General features: G+C 42.2%; 1 protein-coding gene across 8 annotated transcripts in view; it reads right to left on the bottom strand.

The window, feature by feature from the left end:
- The window catches only part of JARID2 (jumonji and AT-rich interaction domain containing 2), a 274,358-nt gene that overhangs the window by 52,403 nt on the left and 196,743 nt on the right, over positions 1-25,212 (bottom strand). For all 8 annotated transcript variants that reach the window (XM_055390668.2, XM_055390669.2, XM_019029679.4 and 5 more), the window contains 2 exons: positions 18,214-18,383; positions 1,668-1,844 (listed from right to left, as the gene is read on the bottom strand). In XM_055390668.2, coding sequence (XP_055246643.1) covers positions 1,668-1,844; positions 18,214-18,383 — 347 coding nt within the window. The remainder of the gene's footprint in view (positions 1-1,667; positions 1,845-18,213; positions 18,384-25,212) is intronic.

Here is a 25,212-nt window from a genome sequence, read left to right as displayed (position 1 = left end):
AGAAAGGCAAATGATAGCTCAGTGCATAGGCACCAAGGAGAAAAATGAGCAGCTCTCCTTTGCCTCAATCACTTACAGACAGCACTGATTTTCCGCCATTTGTATAGACAAGGCTTCTCTATCTTACAGGGTCTCAGTGGGTCCTAAGCAAAATATGTCTAGTGGAGTAGCTGATAGGAGGGCAACAGAAAACAGCCATATCTCCTGACTCCCATTCTCTTTGCTTCCCTCCTCTTTCTTTCCTACTTTTTTTTTTTTTTTTTTTTTTTTTGAGAGAATCTCACTCTGTTGCCCAGGCTGGAGTGCAGTGGCACGATCTCGGCTCACTGCAACCTCCGCCTCCCGGGTTCACGCCATTCTCCTGCCTCAGCCCCTCGAGTAGCCGGGACTACAGCAGCACACCACCATGCCCGGCTAATTTATGTATTTTTAGTAGAGACGGGGTTTCACCATGTTGGCCAGGATGGTCTTGATCTCTTGACCTCGTGATCTGCCCACCTCAGCCTCCCAAAGTGCTGGGATTACAGGCGTGAGCCACCTCGCCCAGCCTCTTTCCTCTTTTCTTACTCTCATTCCCCCACTCAGTGCAATTCCAATTGGTTCAGGACTACCTCTGTGCTGCCTCTGAAATCACTCCTTTTTATACCTATTCTACATCTTCCAATGTCTACTGGACAACCTTCGGTCAGGGAATTGCCTACAATTACAACCTCGCTGTGCATTTCCCCTTCTTCAAGTTATTTCCCTTTAAGAAGTCCTCATCATCGATGCCGGCTTTATGTTTTCAGGGCACAACTCCATTTAAGTCATTTCTCTATTGAAAAACCACTAGGCGGCCGGGCGTGGTGGCTCACATCTGTAATACGTGGGGGCCTGTAGTCCCAGCTACTCAGGAGGATGAGACAGGACAATGGCATGAACCCAGGAGGCAGAGCGGGCAGTGAGCCGAGATCGCGCCACTGCACTCCAGCCTGGGCGACAGAGTGAGATTCCGTCACAAAACAAAGAAAGGAAAGAAAGGAAAAGCAAGAAGGAGAGAAGGAGAGAGAGAAAGAGAGAAAGAGAGAGAGACAGAAAGAAAGAAAAAGAAAGAAAGAAAGAAAGAAAAGGAGAGAGAGAAAAAAGAAAGACCACTACGCACTTTCTATAGCCAACTTATCCACATAAGATGAGTTTCTTTGCTGTGATACTCAAGCTATTGTTCCTGCCTTTTATCCTCCTCCTCCACACTATACACGCAAGGGGAAAATCAGTCCACTTCAGAATGTATGTGCAATTCCATAGGAGGAATGATAATTTTCTTCCTATACCATATCCACCTGCTAAAATCACATTAGTAATTAAACGGGGGCACAGATGTTGTTTCACCAAATCTTCTTGACCATCCCCATGTAGATCTGGTCTTTTCCTGTTCTGATGCCTGTTTATCTACAGCTCTTATAGAATTTACCATCATCTCCACATCATCAGAGTATCTGCACTCACCTAGAACACCCTGGACTACACTAAGCTACACTAATAATCCCTTTGCCCATGAAGTGTCTGGCCCTGGAGAAGTACCCAGAACGAGCTTTGCCTTCATCTCATCTCTTCTCAACAGAGGCTCTCTTCCAGCTCTCACCCAAAGCTTTAGATGTTTTCTTATCCAAGTTCAATGGTGGACCTACCATGCCCGTTGTGAACATGTTTGTGGGTTTTTCCTTTCCTGGGGGTCGACTGGCATGAAGATGAAGCATTGTTGGTGGCTGTTTTGACGTCTTCTGTCTCATCATCTTCCTCCTCGACTTCCTCCTCATCCTGAGAGCTTCCAAAATACACCATGCTGTTGGGCAGCGCAGGAGAACCTGGTGGAATAAGAAAAACAGCTCATAAACACAGGCCTTGACCCTCACCCTTTCCAGAAGGAACACCACAATGAAACAAAACCGAGGAGAAAAAACAAAGCAACTGATCTCTACTGCCATTTTAAATTTATTTTTCAAATACTCCCAAGATCATCTGTGCCTTTTGAACGTATTTCAAGCAAAATCCCCCAGCAGGAAGAAGATGCAAAATAGAACAAATAAGGATTTTTAAAATCTCATCTGAATATCTCTTGAGGAAAAAAACAAACACCTCCAAGGATGGAACAAAAAAATAATAAAATAAAAACACCTACCCACTGCTGAGGAAGACAGATTACTCTAAATTAATAGACTTAAAAAAAAAAAAAAAAAACAAAGAAAAGACAGAGAAGACAGAAGTAAAAACAGAATATAACATTTCATTATATAAAATCACTGTGTTGTATTCATAAGGAATATTCATTCCTTATGGTGGATATGAATTCCCCAAATTCCAATAGTTTTGGAAGTTACTTTGATGTCCTGATTAGGTTAACTGGATGCAAAAATCACCCAAATAAATTCCCACGCCGCACTAAGTAAAAGTGCTGAATTTGAAATAAAAAATAAAGAAATAAACCTCCCAACAGGGGAACCGACCTCCTCACCTTTATCCTTTTACATCTTAACCTCTCATCCTCAAAGGTTCTCATTCCGGATTTTAAAGTAACAAAAAAATAAGCTCAATATCATTATTTTTCTAGAAAGGGTCTCACTCTGTTGCCCAAGCTGAGTGCAGTGGCGCGATCACAGCTCACCACACCCTTTACTGGGCCAAGCAATCCCGTAGCTGGAGCTACAGGTGCGCACCACCATACCTAGCTAATTTTTTGTGGGGAGATGGAGTCTCGCTATGTTGCCCAGATTGGTCTTAAATTTCTGGACTCAAACGATCCTCCTGCCTTGGCCTCCCAAAGTGCTGGGACTGCAGGCATGAGCCCCCATGCCCACCCTTCGGCTCAATATTCTTAAAAAAAAAAAAGCACAATATAGTTCTTCTTTATCAAAGGCAATTCAGGAAATACAATCAAGTCATTCGTACATTGTTTGGAACCAGAGGCTTCTAAAACACAAACAAAATCCCCTTCAGTCTAATAGTAAAAGAACTAGTAAATACAAAATTCATGTCTTCTCTTGCCTGCCTGCCTATGAACGAGCTAAAAACACTCCAGTAACATCACCGAAGAGACAGATCACCAATTCACTCTCCTACCTAAATAGAGATCTCAAAGATCTCAAGGTTTAAACACACAGTTAAAACCATTTCTGTCCAGCTTCGGAACTATATATGCTCAGTGACAGGGAAATGGAAAATGAGCAGTATCAGGAGCTGAGATGGCAAACCAAGCACCCATCTCCCCAAAATGCAAAGACTATGTGGGACCTTCAACCCCTTCCTTTTCCTACAGGCATCTTCATGACCTATCAATGTTCAAAAACCCCCCAAACTATGTGAACCACATTACTGAGTGGATATGCAACTGCAAAGGGATACAGTCGGCAAAAAGACCCTCTGTAGACAGAAGATTCCAACTCGGTCTTACAAAAGCCATTTTGATGTTTTGTTCCCCTCCCCTTGATTGTCTCCATTTAGAAGTAGATTCTGGACAGAAAGAAGGTTCTTAAACCTGACACAGACTTTGGGGAAAATCAAATAGAAGAGGGAGTAAAATAAACAGGAGTTAAAAGAGAAAGAGAAAAAAATATCTATCCACATTTCCACTGGACCAAAATATATGCTCAATCTAAATGGTTTTACAATTGGTACAAGACTGACTAGGAAAACAGGAGGCTAATTAGCATGGTTTTCAGTGCAGTATCACCATTCATGGGTACAGACAGGTTATCTAACCAAATACAACAATCTTGTTCATCCCTCTTCCCTAAATCTACCTTTATAAGTATTTATGAAAAAACAAGAGTAACTACAGCACTCAAAAAATATTCAAATTATTTTACTATCGATCTAACACATGCTGTCAGTCATACTATTAGGAGAGAACTTGTAAGTTGTAGACCCTGCCATTAAATTTCCCTCTTCTAAAAGGAGATGGGTAGGTTAAATAGTTCCTCCCAGATAAAAGTATCCATGCTTAATTTCTTTTAAAGAACAATCTTCCTATACTGTATCTTGGAGGCAATGACTAGCAGCTGAAATCCAAACGATGGATTGGTATAAAAACAGCAGGTTCTTGTGTAGATCTTTCTAATAGTGACTTCTGCAGCCAATTCAACCATTTGTCAGAAGGAAACAGGAGAAGCAGGAGGGAAAGTTACAGGCATGTATTTCAAGAGGAGGGCCATCACCCCTCCAGCCTTCCTCTCTCCCCTCAGTTGCAAAGGAAATAAACTCCACAAATGAGGCCATGTGAGAGCAATATAAAAATACAGCAATAAGGCTGGGCGCGGTGACTCACGCCTGTAATCCCAGCACTTTGGGAAGCCAAGGCGGGTGGTGCACCTGAGGTCAGGAGTTCGAGACCAGCCTGGCCAATATGGTGAAACCCGTCTCTACTAAAAACACAAAAACTAGCTGGGCATGGTGATGCATGTCTGTAATCCCAGCTACTCAGGAGGCTGAGACAGGAGAATCACTTGAACCCGGGAGGCGAAGGTTGTAGTGAGCCGAGATCATGCCACTGCACTCCAGGCTGGGCGACAGAACAAGACTCCGTCTCAAAAAAAAAAAAAAAAAAAACAAACAACAACAAAAAAAATACAGCAGTAAGATCCAATAAAAATATTCTAAGATTCAAAGAGAATCAGGTAAAAATCCACGTGAAGCACATTACAAATAAGGAATTAACTTCCACTTAACAGGATCTGTTGAGGATTTTTTTAAAAACTCAAACATGAGAGAAGCAGCACGAAGCAAATATCACATTCCTTACACTCAAGATGTTGAGAGAAAGGGTGAGGACTGAGTTTATGTTAGGGTGAGGATTGAGTTTATGTTGCAAAGAACTAAAATGGAGAAAACATCTAGACGCTCAGTTCAGCATCCAGACTTTGTTGATATCTACAAAGGATAAGATATTGTTTTTGAGACAAGAAATCACTCTGTCGCCCAGGCTGGAATGCAGTGGTGTGATCATGACTCACCACAGCCTCGACCTCCTGGCCACAAGTGATCCTCCCACCTCAGCCTCCTGTAGCTGGGACTACAGGTGCACACCACCAAACCCAGATAATTTTTTCATTTTTTGTAGGAACGGGATCTCGCTACATTGCCGAGGCTTGTCTCAAACTCCTGACCTCAAGTGATCTTCCCACCTGATCTCCCATAGCACTGGGATTACAGGAGTGAGCCACCATGCCCGGCCCATAGATGATAATTTTTTAACAAAAGCAGAAAACAACTAACATTATGAATGGATTTGTTTTAATGGCTCCTCGGCAAATATGAATATGTGATGTGACCTGCTGAGTGCTGGGAAAGAAAGTGAGGGGCTAAAATAGAAGAAAGATTAGAAATAGAAGACCAGTGAGGAATAAGGGCAATTCTGAGGAACTTGCTCTCAAAGTAAAACCTCGTAATAGTAGTAAGTCCCTCTGATGGAACTGGCCCTGAAGTCAGAGGTGAGAAAGAACACGATTTCTTCTACATATGGGGACACAGGAAAAAAGGATTGTTTTCAACCTAGAAGATGATTCTGCTTCTATTCAGGTAATTGGCATGTTGGTCTGGATCTAAAGGTAAAGAATCAACAAAGAAAAATGGGTAATGAAGGATTCGTAAATCAGATGGGGAATCAGGAGGTAATATGTTGAATGGAAGGAAGACTGGGAAAAGGGAAAGTGTAGGAAAGGGATTGAAGCAGAATAAAAATGAACTCCAGGGAAGGAGGTCAGTTCACCACCACCAGAGTGCCCTTAGTTCAGAGGTTAAGCTTGTACCCCTTCTTCTCACTGGTGGGTACCCCACAAGGACAACACTGTCTCCCCAAGCCTGGATATGGCCTGACTGTCCTCCTTGGCATCATCCTCCAAGGGCCACGGCCAATCCATCACCCATCCACCAGGGGGAGCACTCATGAACAACTGGCATCTCCCCTAGAAGGAACAGACCTCCAGAATTTGGTCGGGCACCCTCATACCTGTCCATCTCATCAACGTCATAGACAAACAGAAGTAGGTACAAAAGAATAAAGCCAACAGAGTCTAATGCTGCACATGCCATTGCTCTGTCACCACGTGGTTGCTGTAAATCCCTCTAAGAATTCTGCTGGAATGTCCACTTGTAAAATCACAGAGGGGTCAAACTGGCATTCCAGACCCAGAGAAGCCACAGAATTGGTAAAAATGAAGCCAAAGTAGGTTCTTTTTTTCTCCTCGAGACAAATGCAGTAAGATCATCTCTTATTTCATGCCAAAGTAAAAATGGTCACAGCGATAGAAAAGGACTAATATCTAGAAAATAGCTAAATAACAACCTCAAATGCATAAGACACAAAGCATCTAAGAAACTAAAATTAAGACATTTATATAAAGAGCATTTATTTCCTCTTACCTAGATACCAGCTTGATTATCTCATTTAGAAATAAATGCAGAGGAGGAAGAATCTGCTCGATACAAACAGGATGAAAGAAAGGATATTTCAAACCCCTCAAGTCAGATAGCAGCCCAGGGTGTTTATCACTGGAGAAAACTATTGCATATTTCTCAGTATGAAATGGGTGAATGGATGCATTACGTAATTATATTGTGCTGAGTCGGCAGAAACTTCGTATCTAGCAGACGTATTTGAAAACAGAACAGGCCGGGTGGGGTGGCTCACACCTGTAATCCCAGCACTTTGGGAGGTCAAGGCAGAAGGATCACCTGAGGTCAGGAGTTCGAGACTAGCCAGGCCCACGTGGCGAAACTCCATCTCTACTAAAAAATATAAAAATTAGCTGGGCATGGTGACAGATGCCTGTAATCCCAGCTACTAGGGAGGCTGAGGCAGGAGAATCACTTGAACCCAGCAGGCAGAGGTTGCAGTGAGCTGAAACTGTGCCATTGCCCTCCAGCTTGGGCAACAAGAGGGCAACTCCACCTCGGAAAAAAAAAAAAAAAAAAAGGAAAGGGCTCCACAACCCCACATGACCTTGCGTTCTCAGGGGTGGACTCTGCATGGCAAAAACACAAGCTCTGTTCACATTATTTAGCAAGTGAGAGAGGCTGACTTCTCACACGGAACACCACATCGTATTGCTCCTTTACAAACTCTCATTTTAGAAAAGTAACCAACAAAAGCTGTATGTTTTAGAGGTTTGGGAATTGTGTGGGATTTTTTTCAGGGGGAGCAGGGGAAGACTTTATGGGTGGTCATTGTAAAAGTATAGTCAGTATAGACAGTTTCCTATTAAAATTGCAGGCAGATTTTCTCTCCCGATTATTCAAGTGCATTAGCAAATGTAAAAAAAATCTGAACTTGGATCAGATAAGAGCAATCAGAGTACGGAATGCATCTGCTCTTTGCCAAAGCCGTATTTCATTACTTTTCAGAATTAGCTGGCAATGTCTCCACAATATTTACTGAAGTGCAAACCAAATGTTTTCATCTGGACAAAAATCAAACTGTGGTATGTTACAACCACAACAGAGATCATTTTAATCCAAAAGCTTGCTTTCTCTAATTTAGGCTGTGGTTTCTATAAAACTGGATTCTTCTCTATGAATCATGTACACAGACAAGCCCTCCTGCCCATTATCTTCCCTCCCTCGATCAGTTCTTGATCTTAAGCAGCCAAACATTGCTTGGCTGTATTTTGGAAAGACCCTAAAGGGATTCCCTGTGCACTGTCATTTAGCTGCAGAGTCAAATTCTATTGCTTGACCCAATTACCATGGGGCTGGCCCACTGAGTTTGTGTTTCATCTTCGGGATACATAAACAGAATGAAAAGTAATCAACCCCGACTATCAAATTAAGAAACAAAACTTCAAAGTGAGCTGGCAGGGACTTGGGCAACGGATAGAAGATGAAAGAAGTCACAGAAGAAAGCAGTTGCACCCAAATACCCTAGTGCATCAATCTACGTATGTATGTATCAGCACTGTTCAAAGCACCGGAGACTCAAACAGGTCAGCTGTCTACATTCGTCTCACATGTTCATGCATGCACAACATGTAAACACAAACTTCCCTAAAAGACTTTGGGACAAATATAACATGTCCAGTGCCAATCTCTGCCCATTCCTGGTCTGACTTTACAACTTATTAGGGAAGAAATTAAAACAGAATTTCCCAATTCGCATTCATTTGCCTACCATCCTAAAAGTATCTGCCAGATCCAGATGCTCCATGTGCTATTATTATCTGTAAGGTGACTTGCATTCATGTCTTAAATAATTTATCTCCATTGTATCAAGACAAAATTACTATCAATTGCCCTAAAGGAAAGGTAATGGTTAAAATTAAAATGAATGTAAAACGTTCACTTAATGTCCTTTCTGGTATGAAGAGGGATTTGTGTAGCAGAGATAGGGAAGCAGCCCTCAATAGCATGAGCAAAACACAAAGGGAATCCCTATTCCTTACTGAATACAGAGGTGCCTATCCAATCATGCTCATCTTGGGAATGTACTTCTTTTTAAATAGGTATTTCAAAAAAAAAAAAAAAAAAGATACCATCACTGAAGGGACTCTACATGGGATCCAAGACTCCAGGATGAGGCCATGGCTCTGGGAGTTGATTACTTGCCATGAGACTCGAGGTTACTCAACTGTATACAGAGCATAATGTCTTCAGTCGAAACATTTTTATGGCTCCAAACATAGGCAAAAGCAAGCTGAGTGACTCACAGTAAGGTGATATTATTATGCTCATAGGTATAAAATCACACTGTCATTCTTTCCATAGGTGACAGCATATCTTCTTTCCCAAATAGGAAAGTAACTAGATTGGTTGGTGACCAGAATCTGGGAGACAGGGGATGAAAATGCAAAATGAACTCAATGGTTAGAATAAGCTGAACCTTTGGTCTTTGTTAAGGAACAAGGAGGGATGACGCAATGACCTCCTAGATGCATGGCCAGTCTTTCCTTCAGCAACCCTCCCTCCTCCTCCTGGATTACAGCTCTCAAGAACTAGTGCAAACAAGCACCCAGGTGTGCCTATCTAATCCCACAAATAGGAAATTCCCGACATTAGGGTAGTATTCTATCTGCAAGTGCAATTAACATGTGGGACTTCACAAGGAGAATACAATGGTTATCATACCACCTTCCCTCCCAATCTCCTATTCCCACGCTAACCTAGCATCTTTGTCATTGAAAACTGTAACGTTCCCCTTACAACCTTTCCTACATTGTTGTCTGCACTGGCAATTTAAAACACATTCAAATACACACCCAGTCAAATGCCACAAGGTCTATCTATGGTTCACTTCATCTCACTGAATATAGAAATCATACCACATAGCAGCAGCCATGATGGTGCTCAAGCCATCATGGTACTATCTCAAGTGGAGAAGAAGAAACCAGTAAGAAAGTGAACATTCTGGCTGGGTGCAGTGGCTCACGCCTGTAATCCCAGCACTTTGGGAGGCCAAGGTGGGCAGATCCCCTGAGGTCAGGAGTTCAAGACCAGTCTGGTCAACATGGTGAAACCCCGTCTCTACTAAAAATACAAAAATTAGCTGGGTGTGGTGGGGCATGTCTGTATTCCCAACTACTCAGGAGGCTGAGACAGGAGAATACCTTGAACATGGGAGGCGGAGGTTGCAGTGAGCCGAGATCACGCCACTGCACTCCAGCCTGGGTGACACAGGGTGGGAGACTTCGTCTCAAAAAACAAAACAACAACAACAACAACAAAATGAGCATTCTAACAGCCACTACAGACAAAAGTCTTTGTGCGAATCATGTGAGGCCTTCCTCAGTTCCCAATAGAGAAGCCGAATACTCAACTTCCCTGCGGGACACAGACACCAGGGACTTTAGTGCTATAAATGAAACCCCTTCAGTCAGCAAGGTGCTTGGCCAACAAAACAGCACTGCCATACTTAAATTCTTATTTCCATGTTCTCTAAGTTGATTTCAGAAAGACTCAAGGACTCTCTAGAAAGTAAGGAGAAGGCCAGAGATGACTCTGAGAAGTACTACTGAATCTGTGCCAGTACTCACTGGCAGCAAAAAGGAAGCCTGCCTTATCTTCAGGGAGGGCACAACATGGTCAGAGGCCAGCTGGCCTGTAGCAGGGAGAATCCTCACAGCAAAATGACCCACAGTCTTATTAATAACATCTGATCAAGGTCACAGGGCCAATAAAAGTGATCCATCCTTCCCCTCCTCAGACCTCAAAAATTTCAGGGTTTCAGATTTCTTCATTATTAACTGATAAACTATCCCAACAAATGAAACAGGTAGCTCAGCAGAACTGAGCTAAGTAACTGACTCTAGGAGAAAACCAAGCATATGCAGAACGTTAAGACCACTGAAAGCCTCTAGGCAGTGATGACACCATTCTCAAACATACACTTTCACTACTGCTGCTCTCAAAAACTAAGATGCAACAACTTCCGGAGACCCTCAAAAAAAGTTGTGTACCACTGGAGACAGTGTGCTTTCCTCCCCAAAGAGTTTACATAATGTAAAGTATTCCCGTTTTGCTCAAGGAAGCTCATTATTAGCACCATAGTGTTCCTTGCAATTGGGGGATTACTTAATTGCTTTCTGGCAGGTTAATCCCCTTTCATTCTGTGACCTCTAAATCACCCCAGGCTTTTGCATTTGCCCTACTTAGAAATCCTAGTCCTCAATACTCAAGGCTAGGACTACATCAAAATATGTGTTCCTTGCCAATGAGGCCAGCAATGCTCTTTAGAAAAAACACCACAGGTTGGCTGTCTCTTCTATTACCTGTGGCCAATTCAGCTGGTCTTTTAGACAGTTCCACCTAAATCCAAAATCTAATAATCTTCCTCTCCACTACCTCTGCCTCAATTCACTGGAAAAAAATGGTAAATAAATGTACAGTTGGACCTCCGTATCAGACACTTCTGCACCCATGGAATCAACCAACTGTAGATCAAAAACATTCAGGCAAAAAAAGGGACGGTTGCATCTCTACTGAACACATACAGACTCTTTTTCTCCTTGTAATTATTCTCTAAACAATATTGTCTAACAAATTTACATAGCATTTACATTGTATTAGGTATTATAAGTAATCAAGAGATGATTTAAAGTATACAGGAGGATGTGCATACATGCAAATAACATGTGCCATGTTACATAATGGACTTGAGTATCCATGAATTTTGGTATCAAAAGGAGGTCCATAAATCAGTCCTCTGAGTTATCAAAGGATGCCTATATGTGGATGATCGCCTCAGGTATCAATTCTGGGCTATTTCATACCCATTAGCTCTGCAACAACTATGTGCTATAGACTCTAGAATATCCATCTCGCAGATGAGGAAGCTCAGGCTGAGAAATATTTAAATCATCTGCCCAAGACATGCCAGCCTTCTGCCAATGCCCCTAGAAAGAACTCCCTGCAGCCTCAATCGATTTTCTGCAGAGCTGCCAGTAACATCTTCCTAACCTCATAGGTGTATTATGATGTCACCCCTGACTTGAAGAACGCCAAGGGATACTCCAGTAACTAGCCCAGGGCATGCAGAATCTGAGGCTTATCCTAACTTTCTTGCTTTAACTCCAGGACCTCCAACATCAATCCATGCCTTGGCAGTTGCTTCTGTAGAACCCCTTCCCAGCACTATCCTCTTTCTGCAAAGATTCCTAATGCACTGTAACGCGAGACCTGCAGCAAATGTCAGCATTCCTTTGCAGCCATCCCAGAGCCTCTCCCTTCCTGCTTTTATGGGTACACACCTCTATCCCAGCATTTTCACGCATTTATTGTTATATCCTCAATTTCACCCACCACCAATACTGCTTTCCTGTGTCTAATCTGTTTTCTAGGTGTCTAGCATACAAAAAGAGTTTAATAAAGGTTTGCTGAATTAATTAGCAATTGAATGACAGCTGATCACTAAAGATTCTGTAAGACAGAAGAAACAAAAGGCAGGCAGTTCCAAAACAAGACAGCATTGCTTCACAACGGCTGACAGTAAGGATATTTATGAGGAATTCCCCATAATAACACTCTCTTCACTGTGCCGAGCTGTGACGCTGAACTGTGATGCCCACAGTCATAGGAATGAACTGTGTATGTAGGTTTGCATGCTTCAGGAGTCCCCTTTGGGAATCCCCTTGTTTGCAGTGCCCCGTAAAGAGGAAAATGTAAATAAGAGAATCATTTAACCTGCCAGTGTTCTGCTACATTAAGCTCTTTTTAATCTGTTAATAATCATAGTCAGAACAAAGAGGAGACGACAGAACTCATTAAGAATAACGAGAGTGGTGACAGGGAATACGGCGATGGTACGAATCACTGCATGCAGCAAGCGCAAAACCCTCTTCCCCACGTGTGCCAGTGAAAGATACTAATTATGCCTCTGGCAAGAGACATGTGGACCCCTTCAAAGCAGCTATTTAAAGATAAATACACTGCGGGCAAATACCTCGGGCCGGCTGCACTATTCATCCCATCCTCCTTTCCTGTAGAAATTTTAGGTCACAATATTAAATAGGAAATGAAAGAGCCTTGCAGACTTAGCTGGTAGTGTCTTAAAACAAATTTGTTTTAGATTTCTAAAGCTTTTAACCTCAGAATGACTAGCTGGGTGTTTACATATCTATACTAATCCCAGTATTAATGGTATAGGGTTTTTCCTCCCCATCTCAAAGATTTCTCACTGTCATTAAGAGATAACAAACAAGGTTTAAAGAACTCCACTCGCTGTCTTACCCTTGGCCTCACGATTTATTCTCTTCCAAATCCCAAAGAAGTGCCGAGAATATTAAAGGTAATAATTGAGGACTGGAGAAGAAAAAAAAAAAAAAAAAAAAAGACCTGGATCCTTAGCAACAAACATCACTTCCAGGTGTTTGATTTGCTTCCTTCATTATTTCTGCAGCCAGACTTTCTTCCCTATAAATAATGAGCATATTAAAGACTGCCTTCTTTACCCCTCACAGTGCTCGCTGTCACCCAAGGGTGATGGGCTGACTGAGCTCTTTATGGTGAACACTAGCGGCTTGGGGATGTGACAAGCTATGTTTGCTTTGGAATCGGCACCAAAAAAGAACAGAATTAGGATGCAGGTGTAAGAAGGTTAATCGCATTCCCAACTGTCAACTTTCCCTGAAAGGGCTTCAACAAGGTGAAGATTTAACTAAGGATATGCGTCATTAGCAGTGGATATCAAAAAGGTGGAAATCTCTCTAAATGTGCATCAGGAATTAGATAAATTATGAGACATTCACCAAATGGAACATAAGCTATTAAAATGAAATGACAGGCATTTTTGTGACAGTGTTAAGTAGGAAAATCAGACTGCAAAAACGAAAGTATAATGCAATATCATTTCAAGAAAAATATGTATTATACATACACATAGAATGCTCAGTAAAATAGTCACAAACAAGGTAATTAACAGCGGTCGTCTCTGGGAGATGGTGGAGATGCTATTTTGAATGCATTCTTTTGCCTACTTCTTTACCTTTCTTCTGCCAATATTCCCAAGATGAACAGGAGCTACTTTTATGATTGTTAAAAAAAAAAAAAAAAAAAAAAAAAAAAAGCTTAACATCCTGTTTTTCTTAAATTAAAATGGAAATAAAATTATTAAAGTACCACAACAACACGGATCACTATGTAACCTTTGTACACACTGAAATACAGGTTTTAATTAGCTCAAGAAACTACCTATTAAAAGATGCTATCTAAGGCCACCAAATCCATCAGATTTTCAGGGTCATGAAGCTATAATAAGCATCATCTGTCATTTGGGGTTTGTAGAGTCAGATCAGGTAAACACACTTATCCTCCCGGACAAAAAAAGAAATCGTATTTTAAAGCCAGGATGACTCATTTTTAATACCTCATATCTAAAAAAAGTATAAGAGAAATAGCAAAACAGTACAATATTGTATACGAACAGAAAAACAAATAACAAAGCCTATTTTTATTGCCTAGCTCATAAATGAAATTCATTTCCAAAGGTTCAGAGCATTTTTTTAAATTTGTTTTAAACATCTCCTAGGCTTCAATTATTTAAGCCTTTTTTGTATTTGACATCTAAAAGAAGTAAATTTTATCTATGAAAAGATGATTCTCTTCTGTCTGGAATCCTGAAACTTCAAAGCCAGGTACTTACTTGGTAATGTTTTCTCTAGATGGCATTTATTTGAACAATAAATAAGCATGCCTCTGCAACTAAAAGACTCTCCAGGTTTCCCAGAACCTCAGAAAATATAATGTGATAAGATAATGCACGCACAAGTACATGTAGCACAAACACACATATTCCTCTCTACGCAGAATCACTGAGACATTCCCTGATGGGTTTCTCTCCTTCTCTACCTTTGAGAACTAAACACAACAGTCACAATTGCGCCATAGTAAAGACTTGCCTAACTAAATTCCATAATCAACAGAGCAATCTTCAGACATCCTAATGAAACGGGATTGGTGGACTGGTGGAGGCAGAAACTATTATTTCATTATTTACTAAGCAAAATGCCAACAGCAATTTTAGACATCAAAATTCCTTTCCCAAAAGTAGCCAAACTAGTTAAGTCATAGTTACTCTTTAAAGAACCTGGCTTCGCCGGGCATGGTGACTCATGCCTGTAATCCCAGCACTTTGGGAGGCCGAGGCAGGCAGATCACCTGAGGTAAGGAGTTCGAGATCAGCCTAACGTGGTGAAACCCCGTCTCTACTAAAAATACAAAAATTAGCCAGGCGTAGTGGTGGGCGCCTGTAATCCCAGCTACTCGGGAGGCTGAGGCAGGAGAATCACTTGAACTCAGAAGGCAGAGGTTGCAGTGAGCCAAGATCGCGCTATTGCACTCCAGCCTGGGTGACAGAGTGAGACTCTGTCTCAAAAAACACACCTGGCTCCAATTACGTTTAAAAGCCATGCATATTTAGAAAAGGATACCAAATTATGGTTAGATAGGAGGAATAAGTTCTAGTGTTAGATCCCACTATAGGATGCCTACAGTTAGCAACACCTAGAAGGAGGATGTTGAATGTTCCCAACACTAAGAAATTATAAATGTTTGAGAGATATGCTGATTACCCTCGTCTGATCACTTACATGTATCACAAAATCATCATGTGACCCATAAATATGTACAATTATTATTTGTCATTTAAAAAAAATTTTAAGCCATGCAAGACCAAAGTCACAAATTAAGAGTCCCATATCACCATTGGTTGTTTTTTTTTTTTTTTTTTTTTTTTTTTTTTTGAGACAAAGCGCCACTTAATTGCCAAGGCGGCAGTGCTGAGGCACAATCATGTCTCACTGCAGGCTCAAACTCCAGGTGTCAAGGATTCCACTGTGTCAGCCTCCACAGAGATGGACTATAGGCGGCACAACCAAGCGCGGCTAGATATACCTGAATCACGTTGCTGCTGATCCTTCAAAGATTCCTTTAGGGCAAATACATCCTTCTGAGTATACATCCCACTCATTCTCCATTCCTGATCATCACACCACACTCTACCAGCCTCACAGTCTAGTGGCCATGTTCTTCTCTCTGTATACAGCCAATCCAGCACAAGATTCTGTCATATTTAGTTCTCACAGCTTCCTTTCCATCTTCATACTCAACATGCAAGATCAGGAGAATCTTTCAGCCAAAATCCATGTAAAAACTAACAGAGATGGCTGGGCATGGTGGCTCATGCCTGTCATCCCAGCACTTTGGGAGGCCAAGATGGCAAGAGAATTGCATGAGCCCAGGACTTCAAGATCAGCCTGGGGAACACAGCAAGACTCCTTCTCTACCCCAAAAAAAAAAAAAAAAAAAAAAAAAATTGCTGGGTGTGGTTGCCTGCGCCTCTAGGCCTAGCTATTGGAGAGGTTGAGGCAGAAGGATGGCTTGAGCCCAGGAGGTCGAGGCTGCTTACAGCCATGACTGTGCCACTGCACTCCAGAAGTGGACAACCTCTTATTTTGATATGAGACAAGACCCTGTCTCCAAAAACAAACAAAAAAGCTAATGGAGATAAACTGGTGGGAACCCCACCTACCTCATATCTGCCTGTTTTCAAGGCTCAACGACCGACAAGGGCTACAAAATTTCTAACAAATACATTAATAACTCTCCTTTCTTATGTGTTAAGAATCACCAAGAACTATCCTATAATGTCAAAATCTCCCCCCCAACAATTCAGTCCCAAAGCCAATTAGTAAGGCATGGCAATTGGGCAAGGAGAGGGGGTGAGGAGCAACCATATGGGGTGTCAGGGCTGAGTTTCCCATCGTGGGGGCAGCAGAGAAGCAGAGATGGGAGGTGGATTACACTGAAAAGACAGAGCAAGTAAGTATATTAAGAATTACAGGAGCCAAGTTCCTCAGGGATGAATGCACATGAACCCCCCTTAGTGTTAAATTGAAATTGGAGGTATGGCTGCTAACTCACGGATTTTAATATACACAGAACTTCGGATAGGCCCCTATAAACACGCAACCTCAGTCTACTAAGAGCACCTGGGAGAAATGACATTCCCATAGTTCCCAGCATCCCTAGTGCCCAGATCTTGGCTCCTCAACAGTACTTGTCCCTATAAGAAAGCAGTGCTCCTTGAAGACATGGCCAATTCCAGGACTGAGGGCGGGAAAGTACACCATGAGCCTGGAACATTTTGTTGTGCCAGAAGCAAGGCTGGAAGGATGACAGGGACATGTCAAATGGAATAAAAAGCCAGCCTGATGAGGATCCACGGATGAGGCGGTGATCTGGGACAATCTTAACATCAGAATACATAATAGGAGTAACAGATTATAACCCTTTGAATAAAATAGGAAGCCCATACGCATACAATTATGATAAAGATGATGAGAAGTATGTACTAGTTTCAAAGAATATCCTCTCTTAACACTTATACACTGCAAAGGCTGAGATGGGCAACTTTACTCCTAACAGGGCCACCACAGTCGAATGATCAGCATGAACACAAGTGTGGAAAGGGAAGGACTGAACTGTGTATCCCCACAGAGGACCCAACAACAAGGAGGAGGAATCACTTCCCTTGTGGCATTCCTGCCAAGAACACAAACCAGAATGTAATCATGAGGAAACACCAGGCACCCAAATTAAGGGACATTCTAAAAAATAATTGACCTGTAATTTTCAAGTGTTGAGGTCAAAGACAAACAATGAGGAACTCTTCCAGATTAAGCAGACTACAGACAATTAATGGCATCGCCTAATTCTGAACTGGGTCCTTTTGCTCTAAACTTGGACATTACAAAGCACCTTCAGAACAAATGTGAAACAGAGGTTTGAGGACTGCATGGGGGGCCATGTATCACTGTGAGCTTCTTAACTTTGACAGTTATAGGAAAATGTACTTATTTGAAGGAAACACACACTAATGTATTGAGTGAGGGATGATGGGTGGAAACTTTTTAAGGTTAACTTAAAATCTGTCTGTAATAATAAATTATCAAAATATTTATCAAATAAAAGTGGCTATGAACCTCAAGGTTTTCCCACAGATGTCCAATAGCAAAGGCCCTCTCCTTCTGTTCATTTTCTCTCAAATAACCTCACCCAAGGAACTCTCTGCATTCAGGACTTCCTAAATTTTCTATCATTCCTCCAGAAATGACTCCTTATTCTCTCAATCTTCTGTGTTCTTTCCTCACAGCTATTAGAAAACTTAGTAATAAGGAAACTGCAACAAACACTTTCACAAATAACTCTATTCAGCAGATCCCAAATCCACCTGGCCTCTGTTAACTGGTCCGAGTTGAAACGTGGACCAGTATTTGCACTGTCAATTAGACTCTGAAAGTACCAGTACTGTTTTCCTTAACGTAATATAGGGCTGAGAGAACCGTAAGTCCCTCATCACCACGGCTTATTGACAGGCCTTAGGAAGCACAAAGTCCTGCATCAAGAAAAACCTGCCTTACAAAACAAGTCAGCAATGCGTGTGTGTCAAGGTGGTGGTGTGGTGGAGAGAAATCAAATTAGAAGTCAAAGTTAGAAACTGCATAATTGTGCATTGAGAAGCCAGGAAGTAGGGTGTAAGAGTCATATTAAAAAGGAAATAAAACTTAACAGATGATTCAAAAGCCACACCCAGCACGCAATCTCTCGGTGGGATTTCTCACTTTCAATTCCCCCTCAACCCAGGTTGGGGACAGAAAAATGAACATGGCAGAGAGTAAAGCTAAGGTTACTCCACGTAGACCTCAGGCTTACACGTAGATTCCACGTAGACCTCCGCCGATCGTTGCAAAGTCTTACCTCGAAGGCAGAGAAAGGTAAGAAAATCTTCTGTCTTAGGCTTCCTTTTAGAGAGGTCTGATATCTGAGTAGCTGGAGGGGGTAGCAATGGCTCCACTATCTTTACTGGAGTTGTGCTGGGACTATTCGGCTGAGATTGAGCAAACTTCCTTTGTGCTTGCAGCCTGGGCCTGTAAAAGCAAAAGAAAATTAAAAATAAATTAAGCAGAGACTGGAGGATATAGGCCTACGTGCGGCAATAAAATCATGACACATAAGGGGAAAAAAGATCCTATTTCAAGCAAACTCTTTCTAATTAAGGTTCTATATCTCTCACACTCTCATAAACCACAGGCCTACTTTCAAGCGCAATAAATTTGGTTAAAGGACTATGTTTTGTACATGGATATAAAATGTGTGTCAGGGACATGTGTATACATGTGTGTAGAAATACATGCCTATGTACACACTATGTTTGCCTGAGTATTTAAAAACTACACACGGTATTTGACATCATCAGCTTAATGGTATTCATTTATTTCAACTGACAGTAAAGAAGAAAACACTACATTATCCTGCTGTATTTATACACATCCTATACGTCCATCGAATGGGGTCACGAATCCATACCCACATCTCTTCTGTGTCATTACATCCAGGTCACCTCTGCCTATTTAGCCATCAGTGTCCCTGTCGCCACTTCTAAATTCAGCCACGAAAAGTTCACTACAACAATTCAAGTTTGTACTACAGAAAAAAAGGTATGTCTCTAGTCTATCTACGCCCCCTCCAATCCCAAATTCTGGGTTACCCTCTGCCAAAAAGGTCAAATTGCAACTATTTGGTAGACATTAAAACAGAAAATAGCGCTAATCTGATCTTCAGGCTTCTTTCCCATTACAATCTTATGCTAACTCCCTAATTTATCCATTTGTTAACTACAGAGTACATTTCAATTCCTTTCACCTGAAAATCTTAGGTAGAAATTCCTTTCTATCAAAACGAATCCTAATGGATCTTGGAACAGTGTTTTGTTTGTTTGTTTGTTTGTTTGTTTGAGATACAGTCTTGCTGTGTTGCCACCTCAGCTCACTGCAACCTCCACCTCCCAGGTTCAAGCGATTCTCCTACCTCAGCCTCCTGAGTAGCTGGGATTACAGGCCTGCAACACCACGCCAAGCTAATTTTGGTATTTTTTGTAGAGGTGAGGTTTCACTATGTTGGCCAGGCTAGTCTTGAACTCCTGACCTCAGACCGCCTTAGCCTCCCCAGTCTTGACCTTCCAAAGTGTTGGGATTACAGGCGTGAGCCACCACACCCAGCCCAGTCTGTTCTTTTTTAACATAGTAGCCAATAAGAAATTTCCCTTTCTCTCCATCAATAAATAACACTAACATATTTTTGCTTTACATACAATCAACTTGATATTTATCGTCAATTGCCTAATAGTCCCTCTTCCTCTAATCGTAAAGGTCTCCACTCACGCAACAGTAAGCACTTGCAAGGATGAGAACCTGGGTCCTACTTTAAACTGTTCATCTAGACCTGCTCATAGAGGTATTTAAAAAACATTATTTGAGGGCAGGAAAAAAACATCAAAAAGAACCAAGAAACAGCCACACAGTACAGGGATTGAAATAGACCTCATCAGAATCCCAAACACTACGTAGGATGGATAATGCAACGCCACTCAAGACAATTAACTAATAAAACTAAGTAAGTGCCGGGCGCAGTGGTTCATCCCCGTAATCCCAGCACTTTGGGAGGCCGACGTGGGTGGATCATCTGAGGTCAGGAGTTCCAGACCAGCCTGGCCAACGTGGTGAAACCCCGTCTCTACTAAAAATACAAAAATTAGCCTGGTGTGGTGACACGTGCCTGTAATCCCAGCTACTCAGGAGGCTGAGGCAGGAGAATCGCTGGAACCCGGGAAGTGAAGATTGCAGTGAGCCGAGATCACGCCATTGCACTCCAGCCTGGACAACAAGAGCGAAACTCCGTCTCAAAAATAATAACGAATAAAAAAACTAAATAAGTAAAAGAGAGCAGATGTATTCCCTTAAAGACATTGTTGGGAGTGGATTATATAAAATAGTAAGCATGTATCTTAAACTGTTGATGCTCAAAATGCCATAATATTTTTTTAAAAAATTACAGTATTTAACAAATTCCTACAGGAAAATACACAAACACAATGATTGCCTACTTCGTCAAAACTAATACCTTTAAATTTAACCTCATAAATCCTCCACACTCCCCAAATATAAAGTACTACAATGTTATGAGGAATTTCCAATCTCATTTTAACCTTAACTTCCCTTGTATGTCCTAAGCAGTGTCTACTCGTCTCCCCTATGACCATCGAAAACACTACTGTCTAATAATATTCCTGATACAAACTGACAATCCACCAAAACAGACGAAGTGTGACTCCAACTACTTAGTGGGTAATCTATAGTCCTTAAAAAAAAAATCTACAAACAATGTAGGTCATTACAAAGCACTTTTTTTTTATTTTTAACCTTTTTACTGAAACTGGGTCTCACTGCACCCAGGCTGGAGTGCAGTGACGCTATCATAGCTCACTACAGCCTCAAATTCCTAGGCTCAGGAGATCTTCCCACCTCAGCCTTGCTAAATGCTGGGACTACAGGTATGTGCCACCGCACCCAGCTGTTTTTGGCTTGTTGCTGTTGCTGGGTTTTTTTTTTTTTTTTTTTTTTTTGGATAAAGACAGAGTCTCCCCATGTTGCCCAGGCTGGTCTTGAACTCCTGGCCTCAAGCCTATCTCCTGCCTTGGCCTCCCAAAGTGTTGGGATTACATGCATGAGCCATGACGCCTGTCCCAAAAAGCACTTTAGAACCCAGGAATAACTGATATGAAACAGTCACATTAACAAGGTAACAGCAGGAAGTGAATCAAGTTTAACAGAAATTCCCTAGTGTTATTTTTTAAAAAATAAGGGGGAGGGTGGGATCAGGCAACGCCACTATCTCTATGTCATGGGGAACAAAGAGAGCTTTTTTGCAACCAACTGCCTGCCTCTATATAAGACATGACAGACCAGAAGCCCAGAGGCAGGATCTTCACATGGGACAATGAAGTGGGGGGCAGTTAGGGTGACGGGGATATTCCGACAATCACAGAGCTTCATCTATCACAGATGAGGAGCAGTTTTCTGCTTGGTTGTTTTTCCCCCTTTAAATTTTCCATCTGTTACAAATGTCTTTTTTTTTAATTACATAAAAAAAATACAATAAGGGGGCAAAAAGCAATTTAAAAAGACAAAACACAAGCCTAATTTATTGGGACTCAACAGACACAAAATCATTCCATCAAACTGCAGAGGTTTCTCAAGGCTGGCTCTCAATTTCTGTATCAATTCACAGGCACTTGGTGATGGCCAGGTCTCGAGCACACAGTGTCAGAGGAGGGAAGGCTACAGAACCCTTGGTCCACATTCCAACCAGCTGCCAGGTAGACTGACCCAGCACAACTGCCCTGCTTTTCCAATGAGGCTTTCCTTCCCACCAACCTCCCAGACTGTTTTAAAACAAAGGAAATGTTGTGCCGTATTTAGAAAAATTGCTGGTTTTTAATTCTACTGAAAAGTGTTTTTAATTGGCAATTACATAATATATACATCTTCATTTGAATGGACGCAAATCGCACTCTGAGTATTGCAGGAATTTTATAGAAATATTGCCTGCATGTGAACAGGATGTTAAGGGTTTACAGCTTTTTTAGAAGTCAGGGAAAACAAACGCTACACACGATGAGAAGATTGTGCAGCGACAATGAGAAACAAGTAAACACAGACGAAGCACAGACAACGGAGCGAGACACTGTGAGATATTTTACAATTTCAGGATCTCAAAGATAAACTGCTCCGACCAATGCTCAAATAAAAGGTGCTTGGTGCCTGATGACTTTCCCAGTGAGGCTATGAAAAATAAGGCAATAACACATTAAAAAGTGGCAGTAAAATAAATTACCCCTTAGAGGAAGAAGCCAAGCTCCCAAGTGATTAAACATTTGTGAGACCCAGATGAAACCAGGAACTAAAGAACAAGACAAACCAATATCTTTTATAAAGAGGCCAGAAGAAGCTGTATTGTCTAAAAAGGGTAGGTCTGCAGTGTGGCTTTTCAACCTGCAGAGTCCCGCGGGGATTAAGAAGAGCCCCATACAACCAAAGAGCTTGAATGGCACAGCCAAATCCTGAGTAAGCCCTCCAAACAGTACAGACAGGCTTCAGGGACAGGAGTTTCCTTCTAGAATGCTGGATATAGGAAAATGGAAGAAAGTGATTTGGATGTGCTGAAAACTCACAATATTTGCACCTAGAGATGCTAATGGCAGGAGCAGCAGAAGCCTGGGGTAAAGGAGGAGGTCACCTGGCAAGCATGAGGAGAAAGGTGAGGCTGCACCCAGCCTGCGGGGCCTCAGCCCTCCAGGGGAGGCGGCATACCCGCCCACCACACCATTTATTTCCTCACTCCCTGCCATCAGCTGACTGGCATTTTCAACAGAACACTACCTGCCATTCCATTATTACAGCAAAAATGAAAAGAACTGGGATAAAAGAGGTTCAGAATCACTGTGGGGTTGGGGTGGAGAGAGCACGGGGTTCCTGGGGTTGAAGAGGTAAAAACATAAATGTTTGAGAGAAAAATAAAATACGTGCCCTCCCAAGCCTTGGGCCTTGCATGTAGTCAGGATGGGCCTTCCTGCCCTGGGTAACACAGCCCCAGAGAAGGTGTGTGTCCCTCACATGCACCACGGAAGTAGCAATCATGGAGTAATTTACTTTCATGTTTATTTTTTATTAATTCTTCAAGGAGATCCCTTACAGAAGACACCTTCATTCCAGGAACTCCACATGTACCCTTTATGTCAATGAAACCAATTAAATCAAGCCCTCCAGCAAGCCAAGGTGAAAAGATCAAATCAAGTAAATGTAAACCAGCAGAGGAAGAAGTATGTTGATATATTCAGAGGATAACATTTTATTTACAATATGGTACAACATAGGGTTGACGCAGTGGGGGTGAGGGAATAGACGTTTCAGATCAGATCATCACTGGGGGCGTGTATGTGAATTTAAAGACTACAAAGTTCAAATAAGTTCAGAAGAAGACAGATACAAGCTGCTGTTTGTTTGGGGAAATAAGAAAGGCTGGTCACTTTGTTATGTTCAAGGATCTTAATAAGATCCCCTTCACTGTACACATGAGTAACTAGGAGAAGGGTGAGACCCACCCTGGGTCACATAGCTTGGATGGCAAAACAAATAGGAGCAGCAGACAAACCTATGGGTCCCCATGTGAGAGCTGTCTCTGTCATGCCACGCCACCTCCACGTGGCAGGTTAGGCAAAGCCTTGTGAGCACAGCCTTCTGGTGTGCACTCCCTCACTAAAAGCTGCCAGGCCAAGGAGCTCCATGGCCCCTCATTCATAACCAAAATCAGCCCCGCTGAGTGAACACCATTTAAGCTGTCTCAAAATAAGAGAAAAGGTGTTAAAATGAATGACCATTTACGGATTTGATCCCATAGAGTATATGGGAGTGCATGGGAGTGTATGGGATCCCATAGTGTATTCTATGTGGCAACAAACGGCCTAAGATAAAGGTAGGGATTGCAGGAATGGTCCAAGGGGATCTTGCTTACTCCAAACAGCTCCTTCCATCTGGAATACTCTTTCTCTTGCCATGCCTGGCGGCTTCTCATCCTCTAGGTCAGATAAGAGAAGCAAACAATCCAGGCCTGTTACTCTGTAATAGAGGCCACTTCCCGCACAGAAGTCTCTGCACAGAAGTCACCTCCTCAGAGAGAGGTGAACATCCTAAAGCAGTACCTCATGCATAACCAGCCACCTAACCCCAAAGCCATTGCTCTGCCCTTCTGTTGGTATACACAAGACTCTCTACTGCAGTCTCCTCTTTCTGGTCCACTTCTATATACAGGCCTTACCAAGTGTAGAGGACAAGCCCTCCGTAGATGCTGGAAAGGAGGAGGGGAGGAACACTATACTGCTATAGTTGCTGAGAATTATACAACCCATCACTCATGATTTAGGAATCACAGAATACAGTACACACATGGTATCTGAGCAGAGGGGCAGACTGAATGGCAACTCAGAGGAAAAGGGAGATTGGTGCATGTTTGTGCAACAGATCCAATAGCAACAGGAGAGGAGCAGCCTTGGTATTGTTGTGCTCCAGGTAAAGTTAGTAGCCATCCCAGCAGAAGTCTACCTGAAGGTAGACAGGAATTCAGTTTCGTTAAGAATAAAACTGTGTCTTGAATATAGAGGCTGATATTTGAAAAGGAAAACAAAAAAATACCAACTAGGCACCAGCCTACATGGCCCTCCCTTAAGAATTTACCATGCCACTTGCCCATTCTCACCATCATCTCGCAGAAGCCAAATCAGGTCTGCCTCCGGCTGACAGTCACCCTGTGGCACAAGGCGCTTTTCTAGCCCTTGGCATTTCATTGTATTCCGCATGGCCTCACACAGCACAACTGTTCCCAGGCCACAGTCGCTGGGCCCAAGAGGCGGCTCCTGACACACCTCATGCAACAAGACCACCACATACATCAGAGAGTATTTGTACTTCCTGATCAAGCTGCATGAGCTCGAAGGGGGAAAGATCCCTATTGTCCTTTCCCCATCCATCCACTCCCTAAGCTACATGGAAGGTGACTTTCTTTTTCTGCTAAGCCTCCCACAGCCACCTCTCACTTGCTGTTAGGTATCACCACTTAAAAATTTACCAAAATCAATCTTCATTGTTTGTTGTTAAAATAAAATATATAGCACCTTTATGAGAACGAAGGAGCACAGCAAGATACACACTAACATTATTTGGAAAGTTAACCAATAAATCACGAGACCATGCTTGTAAAGAAACCCCAGGGATGAACTAACAGTCCTATGCCAAATACTTTTTTCTTTTGTAATACCCTCCCTGTGCCCCTTCCTCCCCAAATGATTGATTTAGAAGCTTCCTG

The sequence above is a fragment of the Gorilla gorilla genome, chromosome 5 (genome assembly GCF_029281585.2).
Source record: "Gorilla gorilla gorilla isolate KB3781 chromosome 5, NHGRI_mGorGor1-v2.1_pri, whole genome shotgun sequence".
In the NCBI taxonomy this organism is placed as follows: Eukaryota; Metazoa; Chordata; class Mammalia; order Primates; family Hominidae; genus Gorilla; species Gorilla gorilla.
Note: the sequence above shows the minus strand (reverse complement) of the source record. Positions and strands in the feature narration are given on the sequence as shown.